This window comes from Cydia splendana, chromosome 14 (assembly GCF_910591565.1).
Source record: "Cydia splendana chromosome 14, ilCydSple1.2, whole genome shotgun sequence".
In the NCBI taxonomy this organism is placed as follows: Eukaryota; Metazoa; Arthropoda; class Insecta; order Lepidoptera; family Tortricidae; genus Cydia; species Cydia splendana.
In genome coordinates, this window is record NC_085973.1 from 2,966,717 (window position 1) to 2,978,291 (window position 11,575).

At 38.3% G+C, this 11,575-nt stretch overlaps 1 protein-coding gene across 1 annotated transcript; it reads left to right on the plus strand.

Moving 5' to 3' along the window:
- Positions 1–377: 377 nt before the first annotated feature.
- On the plus strand, positions 378–8,680 carry LOC134796979 (homeobox protein Hox-B4a-like). The gene is made up of 5 exons (XM_063769172.1): positions 378–485; positions 1,585–1,705; positions 3,761–3,979; positions 5,878–6,023; positions 8,545–8,680. Exons 1-5 carry the CDS (start codon positions 378–380, stop codon positions 8,623–8,625), a joined length of 675 nt encoding a protein of 224 aa, XP_063625242.1. The 3' UTR covers positions 8,626–8,680.
- The last annotated feature ends 2,895 nt before the right edge of the window (positions 8,681–11,575 follow it).

An 11,575-nucleotide genomic window follows, 5' to 3' on the forward strand; every position in this document is an offset into this window, starting at 1 on the left:
GTCCATAAAAGTTCCAGATCCTAGCTCCGCCCCTCGGTCCCGCCCCATGCGCGCACGCACCCGTGTCGCATTCAGTCGCTGAAGCCCGGGCACGCTTTCAGGACTTGATCTTAACTGTCTTAAGGCAAAAAAGGAATTTAACGTGTTATTGTAATGTAGGAATAGTTTAATATTATTTTAGTGTAAGTGCTTTTGTAATGTAGAAAAAAAAAAGGATTTATTTCATTAACGACGTAATCACACACATTGCTGTACAAGAAAATACAAGAAATCATGACGTGTTAAGTACATTATTTAATCATTTATAAGTGTGTCTTCTGAACCGAACAATTAGAGGTGAACATTCGAAACTGAACATTGAGTTTACATTTATCGTAATGGAATACATTCGATCGAACTTCCTTCTGGAAGAAGAGGAGAAATATCAGCAGAGCTACGACCAGCCACATTTTGAGGCCATTTACCAGGAGACCTGGAACCAGCAGGTAATTTAAGTTCAATCAAGGTTCTATTTTCCTCTATACCTCCTCGTTCGTCCTCATTTTAGCGCTTTCCCGGGTGCATTTGAATCTTAGAGTATACATTAACTGGAGAGGCTATACTCGTACGTCGTATTAGCGTAAAAAAATATCGACTGAATTTTGCGGGGAGGTAAAGAAATAACCAATGCAAAAGATTACTCACACATGCTACTTTAAACATATCTGCGGAGAAACACGAAGAGACACACGTTTAAATAAAAAATATCTGGGACCCCGAGCTTTGCTCGGAAAACATATAAAAACTATGATAGATATAAGACTTAGCTAGATCGATTTTTCGCCCCCGAAAACCCCCATATAGCAAATTTCATCGAAATCGTTAGAGCCTTTCCGAGATCCCCGAAATATATAAATATTAGAGATGCCACGAATATTCGGCAACTATTCGGTATTCGGCCTATTCGGCCACTTTGCCGAATATTCGGTATTCGGCCGAATGTTGCCTACTATTCGGCCGAATACCGAATTTCTGTTGCATCTACCTAAAAAGAAATATTACACAAAAAAATAACCAAAAACTAGGTATATTTCATATTTAAAATGTATTCTTGGAAAGTAGTTAAATACGAAGGCACGTTTTTGAGCATTTGTTGTTTACAAAATATTTTATTTTTATCATGGGTCTGATTTGATTGACTCTAACTACATTCATTAATTCTGTTCTACATAAAAATATATCTTAGCAAACGTTGTGCTTTGTTAGCGAACAGTTTTCATGATAATTGTGACTGAAAATGTTCGCATGTCATGCCGAATATTTGTTAGTTACTGAAAGGCTACTCCAGTTACTGTATGCTCTAAAATTCGAATAAAGCACGGCCCGGGGTCTGCTTTGGCATTTTTAATCCACTAAACCAATTAGATACTTACTTACCTACTTAGCTAATAGTTTTTACAAATATGATTAGTTTCTTTAGTTTAGTTTTTAGTAAGATAAAGCTATTAAAGCTAAAAATAAAGGGGTTGGTGAGCTTAGCGACTAGTGTTTAGCAGTTTTCTATTTCATACTTACGGCGTTTCAATATTTTCCTTGTTTCCTCAGGAGTATTCCTACGCACCCGTGGTGTGCGACCGGGAGCAGTGGGAATGGGGAGAGTGGGGCGAGTGGGGGCAGCAGGTGGCGGTCAAAGAGGAGGCTGAGGAGCACGCGGGAATGAACGCTGGTAAGTTGACAATCGGGTCTCTATTGTTTCCCAAAAAGTTTCAAGTCATAATGTATTGTTTGCCCGCATTTTCGTTAGTCATAATTTATTTGGTTCAGAAACTCGTCGCTCTTCAGAATTGCCATAAAATAAAACAAACCTAACCTTACAAAAATCCTGAAAAATTAACGGTTTCAGTTTTATGATTAATGATAATATGATGAACAATACATTATGACTTAAAACTTTATGGGAAACAAAGGGACCCCTTGACAATCTCATACAATACAGACCGTGAGCAGCGCGAATGGTGAGAGTGGGGCGAGTTCAGCTGCACGTTTATTGCCAATATTTTTTTGTTACAGTTAGTTTCAATTTCTATGACACTTGAAATAGACGCCAGGGTCATTCTACTCCCATTCCCATTAACAGTTAGCCCTTCAAGTGGCGCCAGCGAAAACGCGAAAAGTAGTCAAGTGGCGCCGCGGATTTGCGCAAAAGCAGTCACGTGGCGGGGCCCCGGTGGGTGGTCAGCGCAGATTAAGAGAATTTTACAAAATCGTCGATTTAAGCTTTTCTATGTTGGAAAGTATATTAAATCACATATCGTTATAATAAGCGTTAAATACGCTATTTGAATATAGCAATAAAATTATTATAATGTTTATACATTTGGCCAGACCTAATCAAACTCCGGAAGAATGGTAGTTTTCCCCATCTTTCCTGTTAAAAATGACTACCACCATAAATAAAATAGATTGATGATTGGAGGTAATTGCTAGTTAATTATTAATTAAATCATTAAAATCTAACATACAATTTATTTTAAAAAACAACATCTTAAAAATCAAGTCTGAACTCTAGGACTAGGCGGTCGCTCCCGAATGAATGGACCTCACCAACAAATTTTAAGCCAAGTGTTTTTTTGTTTCTTACGGTATGCTATCTTTGTCTAACTCGCTACCTTATTTTGGGCGCTAGAAGAGCGTAGCTATACTTAAATGCGTTCAATTTCACCTCTAAATATGACAACACCTCATTATTAACCACTCACTGGCGGCCGACAGTTTACTGGTTTTCGCATCGACCCGTGAATTGTGGGCCGCCAGTTTACTGCATTTCGATCCGACCATTAACGGGTTGGCTGCCACTTGAAGGGTTAGAACATAGAGTAATAATTAGTGATGCCACGAATATTCGGCAACTATTCGGTATTCGGCCTATTCGGCCACTTTGGCGAATATTCGGTATTCGGCCGAATATTGCCTACTATTCGGCCGAATACCGAATATCTGTTGCACCTACCTAAAAAGAAAAATTACACAAAAAAATAAACAAAAACTAGGTATATTTAATTTTTTTAATGTATTCTTGGAAAGTAGTTAAAACACGAAGGCACGTTTTTGAGCATTTGTTGATTGCAGAATATTTTATTTTTATCATGGGTCTGATTTAATTGACTCTAACTAACATTCATTAAGTCTGTTCAACATAAACATATATATATCTTAGCAAACGTTGTGCTTTGTTGGCGAAGAGTTTTCATAATAATTGTGACTCAAAATGTTCGCATGTCATGCCGAATATTCGGTATTCGGCCGAAAAAGGGGCCGAATATTCGGTATTCGGCCAAATTCACTATTCGGTGCAAGTAGACGCATGCATATGAGAAATTTCTCATGAAAATTTCCAGAAATTTTGAGAATGTTATGCAACTTACACATTGCCCAGCCTCGTGCCGCCCAATGTACATTAGGATGTACACTCAGTTTCGATGGAATATCAACCTTAATTAAAAACGAAGTAGGTAGCATTTCATTTGTCTCGTAATATTTTCGTACAAAAAATCAACCTAATTGAAAATACAACAAGACTTAACAAGAGTCTAACTTCCTTGGCTATAATTTTGAATGGTGGGCGGCACGAGGCTAGACATGACTGTCCATAGCCATACATTTCCACGAGGGAGGTATTGTAAATGGTACGTCACGCGTCTAGGGTTGCCATATGGAAGAATTAAATGTCCTGATAAAAATCCTGACATCATCCTAAAAATTCTGACATTTCTTGTAACAGCGATTTGGCGTAGCTTGAACGACCCCCCGGCGGCGCGCTGCGCTCTGCGGTGTACCTACTGTATCGTGGATCTACCGTTCCCTTTCCCTCCGCCCGACCCCGTAGCCCCCTCCCCGCGCTTTTTTTATGAGGTCATTCCTAAAAATCCTGACACTTGCCGGCCGCAATCCGAACAAAAGCAGGCGTGGCTCACTCCGCGATTTCGTCGCTTTGCTACAGGTACTTACAGCTAAAAGTACATCCGTTCCACACCAATTTTGGTGGCTAGCCATAAGCCGCGCGTGGCGCTGTCGCCATCGCCACCTAGCGGCCATATCTGTCCTGATCGTAACAGATGCGTTTTGTTAGAGAGTGAGTCTTCTGTACCTAGTACTATTATTTATTCTGTGACAAAAGATCAACAATCCTGACATGTCCGGACAAATCCTGATGTATGGCAATCTTACTCGCGTCCCGCACCTGCACAGGACGGCCGTAAAGTTGGCGTAAACAAGACAGGCGCCGGCGCATCGTATTGTTTACTGAGTCCAATCTATCAGGTGTTAGCGTGCGTTAGTTTGTCGGTCCGTTGTAATTTTTCGCGCACTTACTCTACCTTACTGATTCATACCTATAAGTAGGATGAAAGAAATTCGTAGAGGTAGAGAAAAACTCGTTTTTTATAAAAACTATGATATAATCTTTCGCAAACTAAGTTTCGCGTTCCCTTAAACACTATTGTGATGAATATATGAATGAAATGAAGACCAGCGTTACTAATCGTTCTGGTCTTCATTTCATTCAGCTTCTCGAGTACACAGAAAACAAATAAATACTTATAGTACAATATCATACGATAGTGTGAAGTCCACTCGATTTCTTCAGAACCATGACTGATGGCAATGGCACCATACCATTTATAGGTCAAGCAAATCTTGTCAGTAGAAAAAGGCGGCAAATTTAAAAAATGTAGGCGCGAAGGGTCCCATAGTAAATTTGAATTTCGCGCTTTTTTCTACTGAAAAGATTTGCTTGACCAATCTATACATGATTTATGTTAAGTATTTGCATTTAGTTAGAATAGGGGCCTATTGCATAATAAAATATAAGCTAAATTACTGATTTTGTATGTAAAATTTAATTTAGCTTGTATTTTATTATGCTATAGGCCTTATATGTGTATGTATGTCTAGCCGTAGACGCAAGTCGGGCTATAGTTGACATCTGGGGTAAACAAGGGAGTAATAAAACTGCAATAAGTCCTAGTTTTATGACCCATAGGAAAATTGAGGTGGACAATTGAATGTTAAGACGTTCTCGAACAAAAAATGTTACAAATTAAGTTTTATTTATTTGGTGAAATTTAACAATTAGGTAGTTAACTTTAGTGTTTGTTGTATTTGAACTCTTATTAATTTTACATCTAATATAATAGGAGTGAATTGCAAAAAATTCGTACATAGTTAAGCACCTGTAATTAGTCTAAAGTTAATTGATTCCATTGTGTTGCCACAGTTAAGCCATTTCTATTTAAGTTAGATGCATGAAAGTGTGTTAGCGTATGCTATATATGTACGAATTAAGTACAATAAATACAATACAATACAATTTACATGGTTAATTTTCGTAATACAAATGAATCAATTAAGTTAAGACTAATCCAGCTTCTTAACTGCGCTTAATTACGTACAAAGTTTTTGCAATTCACTCATATTTTGATTATATTTTCGCTACGCATATTTTGATTGCGTCTTTAAGGTGCACGGGATTCTCTTTGGTATGTTAAAGGATCACTCTAGAACGGTCCGGGTGCGGGCCGAGGCATCCGGTCCGATACCTACTTCAGTTTTATAGAAAACTAAGATGGTGCTTTTTCTATAGAGAAAGCATCACGATCACCCGTCATAGAAAACGAAGTGTCGGAAGCCTCGGCCCGGACCGTTCTAGCGTGAGTCATCTTTAATCCTAAGAAGTTGAGCAGCGCAGTCACTATTTTAATGTAATTACCTCCGAAGGCCTGGGCCTTTGCATTTGTTATTTGTGTGGCTGGCCATACAAATAACAAATGCAAAATTTGCCACAGAAATTTGAACCTACAATGTAAGAAATAGAGTTGATTTTGAACTTTCTGTCCCCAGACCTCAGGTCCCCGAGCCGCAAGGAGCGCACGGCGTTCACAAAAGCTCAAGTGAAGAGCCTCGAGGCGGAGTTCGCGCGCGCGAACTACCTCACCCGGCTGAGGCGGTACGAGATCGCTGTGGCGTTGCACCTCACCGAGAGACAGGTTAATATTATTACCAATATTATACTAGTGGCTCTGTGAGCTGTAGACCTCGCGAGCATATCTTATTGAACACGATGAATATATAGTAAATAAAAAAAAAACAATTCGAAAAGTGTAAAAAAATACAAAAAGTTACATCCCAGCATTACTGGGGATCCACAGACAAAACATCCTCTAGACTGAGCATAGTCGCGCTACCCCCGCTGCCACGCATACGGTAAATTTACTCCATGTTCGAGTCGAAAGTGTCTTTGTGTGACGTCCGTGAACTCGTTCGTCGTTTGAACGGACCAATCACGGCACGGGATCTCGCTAACCTCGTCCCGCGCACCCCCGCATTTTTGGCAGCATCGGTTGCATGAAATAATTGCTCTAAACTACGTCTAGAGGATTCCTAGTCTATGTGGGGATCGAACCCAGACTTTCTGTGCAAACAAAAAAAGCGAACGTTTGCAAAATACGCCATGACGGTTCTTACTTAAGGTGACGAAATTTAGCTACTCATTCTCAAGTAAAAACTAAATATCTTAATATCTCCAAAACCTGCGAAATAAAATTTCTGAATTTTTGGCCATTTAATCTGTAAACATGTCTCAAAAAGAATACACTCTTATGATACCGATAGGACTATTTGTTTAAGAGCGAGCTGTCACAACTTACCCATTTTAAAAAAATTCCAAAAACCGGCTCGACAATTTTTTTTTATCGAATCATAGAATTCGGTTACAAAATTTCACGAGAAACGGTTAAGAATTGCGACCTGTAGAGGAGAACATCCGGACATACAAAAGCAAAATGCCCGAGTCAAAACGTAGACCTTCGCTACGCTTCGGTCAATTATGTACAAAAATCAAGGAATACAAGAACCAGGAAAATTATACTCACCCTTTCTTTTGGGTGTTAGTACTAGCGTTAGACAAAGACAGTGTGATTCTCTGTTTGAAATGAGACAGTCCTGGGCCAATCTATACATTCCATTTGGCTGCAGCAGATCAACATAAAAATTCATTTGATAACCTCATAACATTTATAGCGACGTTTCAAGACAAATTCAACCTTACCATCCCTTATTTAGGGTTGATATTTCTAACTCGTTCTCCTTTCACCATTATTTCGCCGCGGCGTTGTCAGATTTCCCGCCAATCCGCGTCTGTGCTACGCCGTAGCACACGTAGCACCGCTATGCCGCGTAGCAGCAACTGGAGAAAGTCCGAATTAACCATTTAAGTCCAACCTACATACTTTGTTTTTCTCGGTCGACAGTTCCACAAGGGCGACGATCGCGTCACAGTCAGCGTCATATAATAGGTAGCATCCAAAGTATTCAAATACATTCGGTACACCATATTATTTGTATGCTGTGCTATACGACGCTAACTGTGCAGTGGTGGGAAAAGTACTTACGGCCCGCGGGTATCGTCTTGGGTCGTCCCATTAGTTTTTCGTCAAGTTCTTAAATTAGTCCTATTCTGCTTTCGTCACTCATTCTACATTGAAAGCCACCGACGATTGTGACGATTGTAGAATGAGTGACGAAAGCAGAATAGGACTAATTTAAGAACTTGACGGTAAACGAATGGGACGACCCAAGACGATACCGGCCCGCGGGCCGGAGCTGGCCCGCGAAATAATTTTATCCGGCCCGCCGAAATAATTAGTATAATATGGCCCGTGAAATGATAAGAACCCCGAAATTATCTGTGATCTAAAATTATTATGTGAAAACAACTTACTAATGGCAATGGTATGATCTAGTTACGTATTACCAAAGATATATGTAACTCCGTATAAGATAAATAAAGTCTAAGAAAAAAACGTGCCTCGGAAATCAAGAAAAAGTCATTCTCGAATAGATGACGCCATACCTTTGGCCTCTTCTCGGCTAGATGGCGTTGACGACACCGTTTGATATTGAACAATTTTAACACATATCAGTGAAAGAACATGAGTCAGTATGGAACAATAAAAATTAAAAATCATTTATCCGTATTCCGTATACATATTTTGATTTTGATTAATTTATACATTTTCAATTTTATTTTAAGTTTTAATCGTGTGTCGATAGATGGCAGTAAATGTACCGTCACTACAAAATTTACTATGGCAATAGCCCTCTATACTATCTATTCTCTTTGGTATTACCAAAGAGAATTGAGTAGTATAGGCTTATTGTCATAGTAAATTGTGTAGTCACAGTAAATTTACTGCCATCTTTCGACACAGGATTGAAACTTTCAGAACTCCATATGACTTTGACCCATGTAAAGTGGTATTGTATACTTGATTATTAAATAAATTAAATAAAAATAAATTAAATAAAATAAAATAAATGTTCTTATGTGTTAAAATTGTTGAATATCAAACAATGTCGCCATCTACACGAGTCTATGCTCATCCTGCCTAATGCCAATGGTATGCCTATCTTTTCGAGCATAATTTTTTCTTGATTTTCTGAGGCACGTTTTTTTCTTATAGGTACACTTCATAAATCTTTGATTTCACCCACTGTTTTTATTGACAGGTGAAAGTGTGGTTCCAGAATAGAAGAATGAAATGGAAACGCACCAAGGGCGCTGCGAAGTATACAAAGAAGAAAGACTAAGGATTGGATTCTGTATACATTTTGAAAGCCACAACGTTTAATAGTGACCGATGGCTATTGTTACGACGTATAGTATTTCAAGCCATTTCCGTCAATAAAAACAGCGGCAAAATTTCAATTTCGCGCCTATTTCCAGTGACAAAATTGTTTGACCGTCTATATTTAGTGTTTTTCAGATTTTTAGAACATGATACTAATTTCAACATTTCCATTTATGTAAAAGTATGTCACTCAGGGGCTATTCATAAATTACGTCATTTCAAATTAGGCCCCCCCCCCCCTGGACATCGGATGATGGTAGCACGACGTAGGAGGAAACGGGGTCATTCGAAGCATAATTTTTGGATGATTTTAGGGGGGGGGGGGGGTCCAAAATTGACAAAAATCGATGACGTAATTTATGGACAGCCCCTCAGAACTAAATTGGTTTCATGTTTTACAAATCTAAATACGCCTATTTAGGCTTCCGTAGTCGCATAGCGCGAGCGAAATCAAGTTGATAACATACCTATATGACTTTTCTGAATATGCCTATATTACGCCCGTATATGAGTTAATTGCAAAAAAATTGTATAGTTAAGCACCTATAATTAGTCTAAAGTTAATTGATTTCATTGTGTTACCACAGTTAAGCCATTTCTATTTAAGTTAGATGCATGAAAGTGTGTTAGCGTATGCTATAGACTTATATGTGTACGAATTAAGTACAATAAACACAAAAGAATCAATTAAGTTAAGACTAATCACAGCTTCTTAACTGCGCTTAATTACGTACAGTTAACTGTAAAAATATGGGTGTAGACATCTTACTCAAAAATATAGTTCCCATAGTTCTTAATTCACTGACAAGAGTTATGGGACATATTTTTGAGATGATTTGTATATTTAGTTGACTGTAAATTTTTTTTGCAATTCACTCATACTTATAGGCAATGCACTGTAAGAAGAGACCATTTTCGCCCCATTCATTGAGCATAAGTTCCATTAGGTATTTCTTATTTTATAAGTTGTTAGTGATCTGATCATTCACAATTAGATCAATAAAAAAAATACACAAATTCATGAGATAAGGATATGTTTATTAGACAAATTCATACCTCCGGCAGTGCCGAAATAAACTAAACAAAATATGATAACCTACCACGATATCTTTGGAAGAGCGTCCGTGGTGGCCTGAGCAACGGATCGTGTAGTCGGTACTTCCAAATACTAATACTAGTAGCAAGAACTGAGACGCTCGAGCGGGGCGGGCGGCGTCCGTTTATAACATATGCAAACGTATGCGAGTGGACATTGCTTGACGCCACGCTGTCCGCTCCGTTCGAGCGTCCACGGTTCGCTCACTGATGGTTCGATTACATTGGTCTGGTCGTTTGCGATGTTCGACACGGTTGACGGTTATAATAAATTTCAAATTCGTACTAAGTTCAATTGCATAGGTACAGCTTGGCTACGATTACACATGGCATCTCAACACAATGTATTATAGTACATTTTAGGTTATACATTATACATTGTGTGAAAGTGACAAGGTATCAAGTTGTATAGCTTAGCTAACTGAGAGCAGAGTATTTTTCAATCTAAGGGGTCAAAAGCTCATATAGACAGGTTATGGGGTCGCGTCATGAAAAAAACAAGATATAAGCTACAACAGCTAGGTACACACATAAATTACCGTTCACCGTTGGACCTTAACTCGTTGTAAGATTTACGAATAGTCCATTCGCTTGATCAACTATGGTAGGGTACCTATATTTTTAGAAATGGACTCTGAGATTTATTGGTACATATGTATTACTCTCACCTTAAATCACCAACAGATTTGTCTGACCAAGTTCCGGGCGATAACTCTTTAATTTAAGCGCCACTTGCACCATCCCACTAACCCGGGGTTAAGCGGTTAAATCGTCAACACAGTATCAAATTGTACTGATAACCAAGGTAACTCCAGGTTTAACCGGTTAACCCCGGGTTAGTGAGACGGTGCAAGTGGCCCTACGTGTTTAAAGGAGGTTTATTATAAAACCTCGTAAGCTTCAGTTGCCGTTCGGTTGGTGAGTTGAGTAACGGTAGCAAAAACGTAGAAAAGATAACATTTTTAGTAATTCTGTCGCGATTGAGAATTCTTATCTTATTATATTTATATCTTGAAGAAAGTAACCCACAACTGGGTCGCGGCCCCCAGTTGAAAAAAACTGCGTAGACCGTTATCATGACCACATAAAACGACCGGACTTATGTAATTGCTCCATAACATGGAATGCGTCTGTTGAGGTGTCTTTGTTTCACATCACAAAGTATTCGAATATGGATATCATAAAAATGTGTTGTTGTTGTCATTGCCACTTTACTTTAAAGTATCTGGGAGACTGAGCTTTGCTCGGAAAACATATATAAACTAAAAAATGCTCGTTTTCCCAGAGATAAGTTAAACTAGATCGATTTTTCGTCCCCGAAACCCCCATATAGCAAATTTCATCGAAAACGTTAGAGCAATTTCCGAGATCCCCGAAATATATAAATACCATACCATTTACTTGATATTTCCCACAATTTTAGAAAGATAAGATGTTGCGTGATAAAAGGAAATTATTTTGAATTAGTAAAACAATAAAAAAATCTTTTTTATGGTACATTCAGCGTCAAATTTATTGTAGCAGCCAATTAGTTCGTCACACCGTACTAAATATATAGTGACTTTTGCAGCTATATTTGATTCTGACTGAACCTACCTAAGATGATAAAGAAAAAAGGCCCCTAAATCATTTACGTTAAGTACGTTAGTGCTTTAAAAACGTGAAAAAATCCCCTTTCATTTAATTGATTGGTGCATTTCCGTATCTCTTAATACTTTGTAATGTTTATTTATTTAAATATTAAGTAAATTCGATACGAAAAATGAATATGGTTGGATTTGAATCAGAATCGATTTGGTTTTTTAGTGTTATTT

What these genes read in the sequence shown, in the direction of transcription:
- LOC134796979 (XM_063769172.1), top strand. Translation starts at nt 378, where the DNA reads ATGGAATACATTCGATCGAACTTCCTTCTGGAAGAAGAGGAGAAATAT. An exon ending in AGGAGACCTGGAACCAGCAG is followed by an intron (nt 486 to 1,584) that starts GTAATTTAAGTT and finishes TTGTTTCCTCAG; the next exon opens with GAGTATTCCTACGCACCCGT. An exon ending in GCACGCGGGAATGAACGCTG is followed by an intron (nt 1,706 to 3,760) that starts GTAAGTTGACAA and finishes TTCTTGTAACAG; the next exon opens with CGATTTGGCGTAGCTTGAAC.